Raw genomic sequence first — 10,377 nt, 5'->3', positions numbered from 1 at the left:
ACAATTGCCACATAGACAAACATTTACAAGCGTGAGTGGGAACGAAAGCAGGACACGGTGAACATTTTAATGGATAATAAAGTGGATGCCTGGCGTGAATAGGAAGTGCTGGGTAACACAGTCACTACAGATGGAGTCACTGTGCAAGTCAAAGGCAGAAAGAAGTCAGCGGAGCAGGCTCCCTGCGGCTGGATCCGCGTCCACACCGCCAAGCAGCCAACTCTTTATTAAGACCATCCGCTGTGGAGAACCTGGGCAATCAAAGGATTAGATGAAACAGCTGGTGAGTGTCTGTTTTTGCAACTTTTATTCACGGTATCTTAGATTCGTCTCCATGCAAAAGAACGCGTAACTTTTCTTAATGCGCGATGGACCATGTGCGTTTATGGATTGTGTTCATATATTTAAGCTGTGTGCAAGATGTGCCGTTTTCTCAGAGAGCCTGATTGGATGCGGTGGGGTGTGTGGGGGGTATTGCGCGTTCCTCCGTTATTTGTAACCCAGCAACTCTCCCAGTGAATGACCAGTTGAACAAATCCTATTAATGGCACCATTATTAATTCTGAGGAACTCCGTGAACAGTCCGCAATACTCCTGAAGTCCAAGTGACTACAGTCCACTTTAGCGCATCTACCAGAAGGGTTTCAACCTACGTTTGATTCTGCAGTGATTTAGTATATTGGGCTTTTTTTTTAAGGACACACGTCAAGCTACAGAGAAAACAGTGCCACAACCTAACTTGTTTAACGGGATATTTTCTCATTTGTGTTTCAGGTATGGATTGTTATCCGCACAATTTCTCTCTGCGCAAGCGCGCCAGCAAGTCTCCTCCCTCTACCTGAGAGCAGAGAGCACCTGGATCCAACGAGACGGAAGTTTTGAGAGGGCAGAAAACTGAGCAAATCTTTTTGTCTCTGCGTAAAGTTTCTTTGAAAGTTGAATCAACAAAAAGAAAAACTCCAATCGAAGCAGGATGTCGTTGGTGGACATCTTTGAGACACATTTTAAGAGCTTTTCCATTTTACGTCTGTAGTTCATCGATTCATGGTAAGTGGTCTTTTTTTCTGAAGCTACACTGAGCAGCAGATACATCAGAAAAAAGGGATTTGTAGACGGCAGTAGACTACTTTTAGCTTCTTTAGGAACTGCTTCACACATGATTTGTTTTATTTCAAAGACAAAAAGTAAACAAAAAGGCTTAAAATACTAAGATGTTAATGTAGTAGAATGGCAAGTAATGTGTCTATATGTGGTATTTAAAGCCACATGTCTTTAATTTGATTATTACATTAATGCTTGTTGATCATAATTAAAAATCTGAATATATGTATTGCAGCTGAATGTCAGTCCAAAGCCAGACTGCTCTCCTCTCAAGAAGAATGACAGTTCTCCGCAGAGTGCTCCGAAGGCGACTGCACCCAATACAACTGGTGGTAGTGGCCCTTGTCTTCGTCACATTATTTTTCTTCATACAATGGGAGGTTGCTAGCCAAAACCAACAGGAGGACCCATGGCTAAGGGGGATGGCAGTGAAGCGGGATGCCATGCTGGGGATGGTGATGGGAGCTGTTAATAACTTAAAGGATGCCATGCCAAAGATGCAGATCAGAGCCCCTGTTCGCCAGCAGGACAATGCAGAGAGGGTGTCATGTCCACCGGGTCACTACACTGCTGCTGAGCTCAGGCCGGCTCTGGAGCGGCCCCCTCAGGACCCTATGGGGCCTGGAGCTGCTGGGAAACCTTTCCACACAGACTCACTGAGCACTGAGGAACAGAAGGAGAAAGAGAAGGGTGAAGAGAAACACTGCTTTAACCTGTATGCCAGCGACCACATCTCCTTGAGCAGAGACCTGGGCGCAGACACGAGACCACCGGAGTATGTCACTTTGTACAATCTTTACACTTATGTTTTTACTATCAGTTGTAGAAACCTCAATAACATAATTATGCTAGCGAACAAAGTAGACCAAATAGTGATAGTGCTAGTGGGTTTGAATGCAGATTCTGTGCTGTACAGGATGCACTAATTTATGCACTGGGCCAGAATGTTACTTGCCCATTGAGAAATGCTCAGATTGACCAGTAAAATCTAGATGTGGTCTAACCCACACACATTCATCTTTATTTGCTTTATGCAACAGGGAAAAATCTCAGGCAGAAACCACAGAGATAATTGCTCTGACTGGGACTTTGTTTCAGCACGCCTGCCCAGTTACTGTGGCCAGTTCAGAGAGAAGCACAGTTGTGTTTGGCAAATTGCAGTACATCCAAGTGCATGTTAGTCCAAGTATATGTCAGTAGATAGTCCGTACATGACACAGACATAAAGCCGAACCATGGACTGGCTATCTTATTAGAGAGAATTGCTAAGTCTCTCCGGCTCTGATATGGCAGGCACTTCAAAGACTACCATGCATGCGGTGTCGCAGCTGAAATGGACACCCCACAGGGGAGGGTCTGCAGATGTAATAACTACCCTATTGTGCCACTCAGGAACTGTACAGGACATTCAGATCTTTGTGCTCTTTCTCCTTCTTCACTGCAGATGTATTGAGCAAACCTTCAAGCGATGCCCCCCCTTACCGACCACCAGTGTGATAATTGTGTTTCACAATGAAGGTTGGAGTACCCTGCTAAGGACAGTATACAGTGTCCTCCACACCTCACCTACAATTCTTCTCAAGGAGATCATCCTGGTGGACGACGCCAGCGTGGATGGTAAAACTTAATAGGGTCCTTCACGGCCGCATTGCTCTCTTTTTTGGGATCGATTTCATGCAGCATGTTGGGTGGGCAGCTGTTAGGTGTGCTACAAAACGTCCAAAAGGAGCTCCCTGCTCCTTCTGTGCCCCATGAATTGGGTTACAACAGGAAGCGAGGGGCTGCTAGTGAATACTTTCCTAAAAGGCATTAGCAGTGGTTGTGCTTAGAAATGAGTCAGTTTTAACTTGTAAACAGGTCTAATGTAGGAAGGAAACAAAATGCTGAGAGGAGAGAGGTCTGAGGGAATGCAATCCATCTGACTTTCTAAGCTCAGTGACTTGTAGGAATCAGGCCACAGATGTACAGCAGATCTCCTGAAAGCCAGCCATGTGAAAGATGAAAGGAAGACAGCTTCTTCCTTTTTCATCTGTTTTACCTTCCAGGCTGAAGGCTGTGAATATTATCAATTATCACTTACACAATACTTGAGACGGTTTATTCCAAACCGTGTACAACATTCACTCTTAATACTCATAAGGTTTTTCTCAGTGTTTAACTTAACTCTCTGTCTAACCGATATACTATATACTTTCAGATGTGTTGAAGGACGGGCTGGATGATTATTTGAAGCGCCTGAGTATTGTTCGAGTTGTGCGCCAGCGTGAAAGAAAAGGGCTCATCACCGCTCGGTTGCTAGGTGCCTCCGTGGCCACAGGCGACACGCTTACCTTTCTGGATGCCCACTGTGAGTCAGCACCACTGTCATTACTTACATATAAAGCCAGTTGCATGCCAGACACACCCTGACTTATGATCCCACGGCTTAACAACCCAATGATTACACACAAATCCTTTACATGGCGGCAATACCTCCAAAATTAGCCTTTCAGTGATTATTGTTTGATTTGCGTGGATTACCAGGTGAATGCTTTAATGGGTGGCTGGAGCCCCTGCTGGCCAGGATAGCTGAGAACCACACCGCAGTAGTGAGTCCAGATATAACCACCATCGATCTCAACACTTTTGAGTTCATCAAACCCTCCCCATATGGGCAGAATCACAACCGGGGTAACTTTGACTGGAGCCTTTCCTTCGGCTGGGAGAGTCTACCAGATCACGAGAGACAAAGAAGGAAGGATGAAACATACCCTATCAAGTAAGCAAAAAATCCACACACAACAACAAACTGGTGAAAACTTTAGCTTGTTGTGGGAAATCATTAACCACATTTCTCTTTAGGACTCCCACATTTGCTGGTGGGCTCTTCTCCATCTCAAAAGACTACTTCTACCATATTGGGAGCTACGATGAAGAAATGGAAATCTGGGGCGGCGAGAATATTGAAATGTCATTTAGGGTAAGTCATTCAGGCTGTGCAGCATTTTTGTTACCTGTTGAGTAATTCCAGTGCGCAACTCCTGCATAGGCGTGTCTGACTGCGTTGTACATCTGTTTGTGCTGCCTGCAGGTGTGGCAGTGTGGCGGACAGCTGGAGATTATTCCTTGCTCCATTGTCGGCCATGTTTTCCGTACCAAGAGCCCCCACACCTTCCCAAAGGGCACACAAGTGATAGCACGTAACCAGGTTCGACTGGCGGAGGTCTGGATGGACGACTACAAGGACATCTTTTACCGCCGTAACCAGCAAGCTGCGCAGATATCAAAAGATGTATGTAGTGCTTCTGACACTAACGTGCCTTTGAAATCTTGTCATTCGACCCTTTTCAAATGCAGAAAATCACCCTGAAGCATTATCTTTCACTTGCCAGGGTCATGTGTAAGTGTTTTTTTCAGACCAGTCATTATCCCCCTCCCTCGCCCCTTTTTAAAACAAGTTTAAGCAAATCCAACCACATTGATCATAATTTAACATACTGCAGGGAAAGCATAGGATTACACACCCTACCATTTCACCTTTGTAATTCTTAATGCATGAATTCTGTAGAGCATACTCTGAAATGGTGAGACTTAGATAAGCTATTAGGGGCTGTAAGCGGTTAACTGTCAGAGGCGAAAGGGCCCGGAGGAAGTCAGCTCTGGTAAATGACACAGGCTCTCAGCATTTCCCAACATGCGGTCCCCCGGAGGTGCCATAAAGTGTTCCCTCAGGGCTGTACCTCCCAGAGCGAGCCACCCCCCCCCGCTGGCTTCAAACAGTCACGTCGTCATCAACAGCTTCAAGGAATCCACTGTAGTAGCTCTCAGTGTGCACTAGTGTGAGAAGCATCCTCGTCATTATAGTGTGCTCTCATTATTCAAGAGCATGAGGTGCCTGCAAATCCTTTTAAATATGCTGCTCCGCTTCCCTTTTTGAGAAGAAAAAAAGAGCAGTGATCAAATACTTGCCTGGAGTTAATTTGTTCAACAATGGAGTGATTAGAGCACTGGAACACAGTCATTGACTTTAGCAAAGTAAAGCGATTGCGACATAAAGAGTATTTATTAAAGAACAAATCAAAAGTAGAATATAATGTTTTACTTTTAAGGATAATTTATATTATTACAATGGAGTCGCTTGTCTTATTTTCTGACTCTACAGATGGTAATGTCAGTCCATTCACCACAGAGTGCAATATTTAAATAGCATTACAGACAGCCAAAGGTGCCAGAGAAAGAGTCCTAAGCACTTTGGTGTTTTGAGTTCCCAGTTTTTTCTATTTGATTAGATGGATTGCAATGAAATGTTCCATCAGGTCAGATGTTCTTACTGCTATGTCCTACTTTGATGATCAAATACCTGCAAAACTTATAAAATCCCCATCAACATCACACACTGATTTGAGTGGTGATTAAATGACAGCATGGTATTGTGCTAAGCTAAGTTGATCATCTTTAAACCTGTAAACATCTAAACCTGTAACATCTGCTTGCTAACATTAGCATTTTGCCCCAAACATTGATAATGTGGGCCTGGACTCTTATTCTTGCTAGTTTAATAGTGATTTACAAAGCATATTACTGTTGGAAGTCTTGTTTTGTGTGGTTTTACATGTAAGCTCTCCATAAATCTTAATTTAATGGTGAATGGCAACCCTTCAAGGAGGATTTCTGGAAACATTGACCTTTTAACATGTAAACAAAACACCCCACAGGCTTTGTTTTGAGATCCGGCTGACATTTTTGACGGAGATCTCAGCATACTTATAAAGGGTAAAATGGACATTGGTTAATGTGAAGTCTAGATGAAGGATTATAATGTGTAGTTGAAATCCTGCAGTGTGTTGACAATCAATGTGAAGGTAAAGCTTTGTTCTCCTGTCTGCCGATTTGTGTTAACAGAAAGCTTTTGGAGGGATCTCCCAGCGACTGGACCTCCGTGCGCGGCTGCAGTGCAAGAGCTTCTCGTGGTATTTGAAGAACGTTTATCCAGAAGTCTTCATGCCTGATCTCAACCCACTCCGCTTTGGCTCAGTAAGATAACACACCTCACCCACCAGCTCAACTCTTTCCAAACCTCAGAGCTCTGTCTAGCCGCTGTGGGTTTCCACTTGGGATCTCCAGAGGGTCCTGAGCAGTTCCAATTTGACACCACTGAAAGCACTCCAGAGGCTGAAGTTGTTTGAACAGCTTGCACTGGATGTTAGTTTTTCATTTTGTTTCCTCTCACTGCTCTCCTACCCCCTCTTCTCTTTCTCTGTAGGTGAAAAATGTCGGCAAGGACTCCTGTCTGGATGTTGGAGAGAACAATGAGGGTGGGAAACAGCTGATCATGTACCCGTGTCACGGACTAGGAGGAAACCAGGTCAGTGAGAGAACATATCTTTTGATCTCTGATTGAGAAAAATATAATTCACTTAAAGAAAAAAAAAAATCTTGTTTCCTTTGCTGTAGTATTTTGAGTTCTCCACACGTCATGAGATTAGACACAACATTCAAAAGGAGCTGTGTTTGCACGGGGCCGAGGGGACTGTGAAACTGGAGGACTGCCAGTATAAAGGCGGAAAAACATTATTGGGAGCAGAGCAAGAATGGGAACTGAAGGATGTGAGTTTTGCACTTTCTCTGCACTGATTTGTGATGTCAAACACCTGGGTTATCTTTTTTAGGAGAATAATCATTTATCGTCTCTTTGTGTAGAACCAGTTATTCTACATGCCAGGAGGGAGCATGTGTCTGAGTGCCCGTCACGAGCATCCCTCTCTGGCCCTCTGCAACCCCTCGGACAGATACCAGCTCTGGACCTTCGTCTGAGTGAACTACCACTTTCGAATTATCCCTGGATTCATAGACGTACTAGGACATGAGTATACTATACTGTATGCGGTTAACATGCAGTTTTTATTAGATTAATGGCAATGAGTTTAATTTATTTTTATACATAGAAGAACTGAACTGCTGCAGCTGGGAGGTTTGAACTTTGGCAGAAACCACTGTGTGCCACTGCTGGAAAGAAGCATTGAAATGCTTCCAATCAGACTGTGAACGGAGATGCTTGAAAGAAGGAAGATGCGCTGTGCTGACAAGTGCCTTCTTTGGGTTTAGGATGTATTCACTACTCCAAGTCTTTGTAACGAACACATGCATTATGAGGTATTTAAGGCCAACGGGTTAGGGTTAGCAACATGAATCTAAAAAGTATCTTTACAAAAATACAGTAAATGATGTGTATTATAAACGAGGAGTTCAAGTTGGACAAACAAAAATCCCATCATGTTTTGCACCCAAGAGACTGGAAGCAAAAACCTGAGAATCACAAAAGTGCATTGTTCCCTTTTTAACTTGCAAAACCTCTTATTTACGACCATCCAGTGCCTTAAATGTAACTCTATACTGTGAGTGGAGGGGTGGAGGGATGGAGGGATGGGTGGTGGTGTGGGGACAGGGGCTGTTGTGCAGAATGATGTTTTGGGGGTTATAAGAACAGAAACTTTTGCCAGATGAAGATTTTATAGTTTCTCTACACTTAGTTTCACTCAAATTACGCTAAAACAAATACAACTTGTAATGAATCCTCCCTTCACTAAGTTTATAAAAGGGTCCTAGTAAATCTTAATTGGAGACCGGATTCATTTTAGCTAAGTGTACCTGGAAAACTTGGCATCCATGTGTAGAGACATAAAGAATGAAGAACGATCACGTGAATGGACCTTTTTGAGAAAAAGTCAGCTGACCCTTGAACATGAATGTTGTGTTAATTTGCCCCATAACTAAAGTGAAATTGACATCATTATTGGTGATTGAAATCTATTTCTGTTTGACCTGCATCAATGCTTTATTAACTATATGCTAATGAAGAAGAATAATATCCCCCTATTTAATTGTGGCTGGTTTACCTGTATTCTTTAAAAAAAAATACTTTGGTGTTACAAAAAAAGGATTCTCATGTGAAAGGAATACACCAAAGGATTTCCGTTGGTTGATGAAATGTCTGAAACTCTCCCTCTTCATCTACATTTGAGTCCAATAATGAATTTCTGGTGCAGGCACTAGTGTTTAGATGGCTTTGGAATATTGTAAATAACTATTAGAGACTGGGTGAAAAACAGATTGAATGTGTGTGTTTCCCTTGTATGGAAACACTCTATTGTTTGCCCTGGTATTAAGTGCTCTTATTTTTAGGTCAATAAATTCGTTTGGTTAGAACTAAGAGCCACTTTGTTTTATTCCCACTGTGATCTGCAGAGGGCGCTTTGCACTAAGAAATCACTGAGCTGTACAACGTTGGCTATCAATTTTTATTTCAAATCCATGAAACAACTGAAAAGGAAATTGACTATCTACAGTTTGAAAACCAAACACATTGAAAAAAACTGTACCATTTTGTGCAAAATGTTTGCATTTCACAGAATAAGAAATATACTCAAATAAATCAGGCACATGAAGCTTTACAACTCACAACCAGCATGGAACAAAATACAGTTTTAAGATAGTGAAGCAATTTACTCAATACAGACTTTTAGTAAACCACAATAAATACACATTTCAATATATATGATTCATAATAAATACTGGAAAATAAATGCCAACACAGGATCTCTAACCGGATGCAGTGTCATTGTAGCTAGCCTTCTCACACTGTATGCTTTGGCACAATTCATCTGTTCTGTAGGCCATGTTGATGCCACTGATTGCCAGAAAGCAGTCTGTGCACTTCTTTGTACAAACAACTTCTTTTGAAACACCAAAACCCCAGCGTTGACCCTTCTGATTATGAGTTACGGGCAGATATTTGCAAGCCTTGAGAAGACACAAATATCTGTATCCATACAGGTGCAGAGCTCAAGGTAAAGCTCTTCAACAACAGTAGTACTATTCACTTAATTATTGCAGTCCCCCTCCCCTTTGTTGAGCAGTCAATCCAATTTCCTTTTTGTCAGTGAGTCATATTGTGTAGCAGTTAATCAATGATATGAGTCATGTCTGATAATGAGCTTTGATTGTCAACCTTGAACATTTGCCTCTCCTGTATACAATTATCAAAACTGTGGCATATTCATTGTTGACCTAATGGTTGTTTACCCACACTATCAAGTGCCGTGACAACCAATTAAAATACATTTCAGTCTACTTTACAGAAGATCTTCACTTATAGGGAATGCCTATTAAAAGCCCTCAAACTATTGCACTTCACTTCAATAGAGCAAATCAACATCTTAGTAATGAGACATTGGAATGTGGCTTATGTGATGTTCAAAAGCAGAAATCCAATAAGCAGTTAATTTATTAAATACTGGCACATTATCTCGGGTCAATATTTTGTCAAAGTGCTACTTTATTAATATCCCTGTATTTACTAAAAGTTTCAAAGAATACATTTTGTTCCGTGGAGGCACCTGCAATTTACGTTATTTTTAAGAGGGAACAGTGGAGAAAGAAAAGAGTTAGGGGCCATCATTTTCCAACTGCATGCGACATGACCAGTTCACATAAGTGCAAAAGGCTGTTGACATTTGATGCTATTGATATTGTATTCCAAAGATAAAAATAACAGTTCAAGCTTTTTCATGCCTTTCAAAACCATAGAAAAGCGTATAATAGTGACAGAAAGAATACGAGAAATGTACATAATGAACACATTTTCATATAAAACAAAAGAGATCCCCAATCCCCTACATTTCACTGAGATCCCAGAATCAGCATGCGTATTGTTATCAAAACATTTACAATATATAAGTATGCACATCATTCAGAAACAATACATAAACAGACAATAAACTTTTTTTGCACATTTGACATACAGTAGACATACAAAAGTTCCATCTACGGTACAATATCTGCTTAAAACTAGAACTTTACATCTGAAATTACAAGATACATTGCACGGCATGACATAACTGATGCTTTAAAATGTTTTTTTATCTGTTCCATCTTGCAATTTAAGCACACGCTGTAGCGGAGAAACCTTCAGGAGCGAATAATTAAAACATTTAAATCACAACCCTATGGCTTTATACAGCAGTTACAGATGAACATGTATTACGGTGCTGTCAATCGCTTGAATTTTAAGGTCAAATAATGGCAAAAAAACACATGATTATTAAAACACCACTTGGTCAGGCAGAAGTGATCATGAAAGAACACTTTAAAAGGCGAGGCCCATTACATGGCTGTGACCTCGGGGCAATGGTCTGGTAAAGGGAGGTTCTTAGTGTTGTTTGCTAGTAAGGTCACGTCAGAATGGCCATTAACAGCTGACTCTTGCTGCGACTGATCAGCTGTCACACACAAGCTACT

At 41.8% G+C, this 10,377-nt stretch overlaps 1 protein-coding gene across 2 annotated transcripts; it reads left to right on the top strand.

Annotated features, from left to right (window-relative positions):
* The first annotated feature begins 2 nt into the window (after positions 1-2).
* Positions 3-8,286, top strand: galnt3 (UDP-N-acetyl-alpha-D-galactosamine:polypeptide N-acetylgalactosaminyltransferase 3 (GalNAc-T3)). 2 transcript variants are annotated; one of them, XM_079665091.1, is made up of 12 exons: positions 3-283; positions 775-1,047; positions 1,337-1,876; positions 2,546-2,718; positions 3,299-3,448; positions 3,625-3,859; positions 3,943-4,060; positions 4,172-4,372; positions 5,983-6,114; positions 6,344-6,445; positions 6,535-6,687; positions 6,781-8,286. In XM_079665091.1, the coding sequence occupies exons 3-12, from the start codon at positions 1,341-1,343 to the stop codon at positions 6,892-6,894; spliced, it is 1,914 nt and encodes a 637-aa protein (XP_079521217.1). In that variant the 5' UTR covers positions 3-283; positions 775-1,047; positions 1,337-1,340; the 3' UTR covers positions 6,895-8,286. The 2 variants fall into 2 exon arrangements, with proteins under 2 accessions (XP_079521217.1, XP_079521218.1); XM_079665092.1 differs by lacking the exon at positions 3-283 and having other exon boundaries at positions 505-1,047.
* The last annotated feature ends 2,091 nt before the right edge of the window (positions 8,287-10,377 follow it).

The sequence above is a fragment of the Notothenia rossii genome (assembly GCF_949606895.1).
Source record: "Notothenia rossii genome assembly, chromosome: 2".
In the NCBI taxonomy this organism is placed as follows: domain Eukaryota; kingdom Metazoa; phylum Chordata; class Actinopteri; order Perciformes; family Nototheniidae; genus Notothenia; species Notothenia rossii.
Note: the sequence above shows the minus strand (reverse complement) of the source record. Positions and strands in the feature narration are given on the sequence as shown.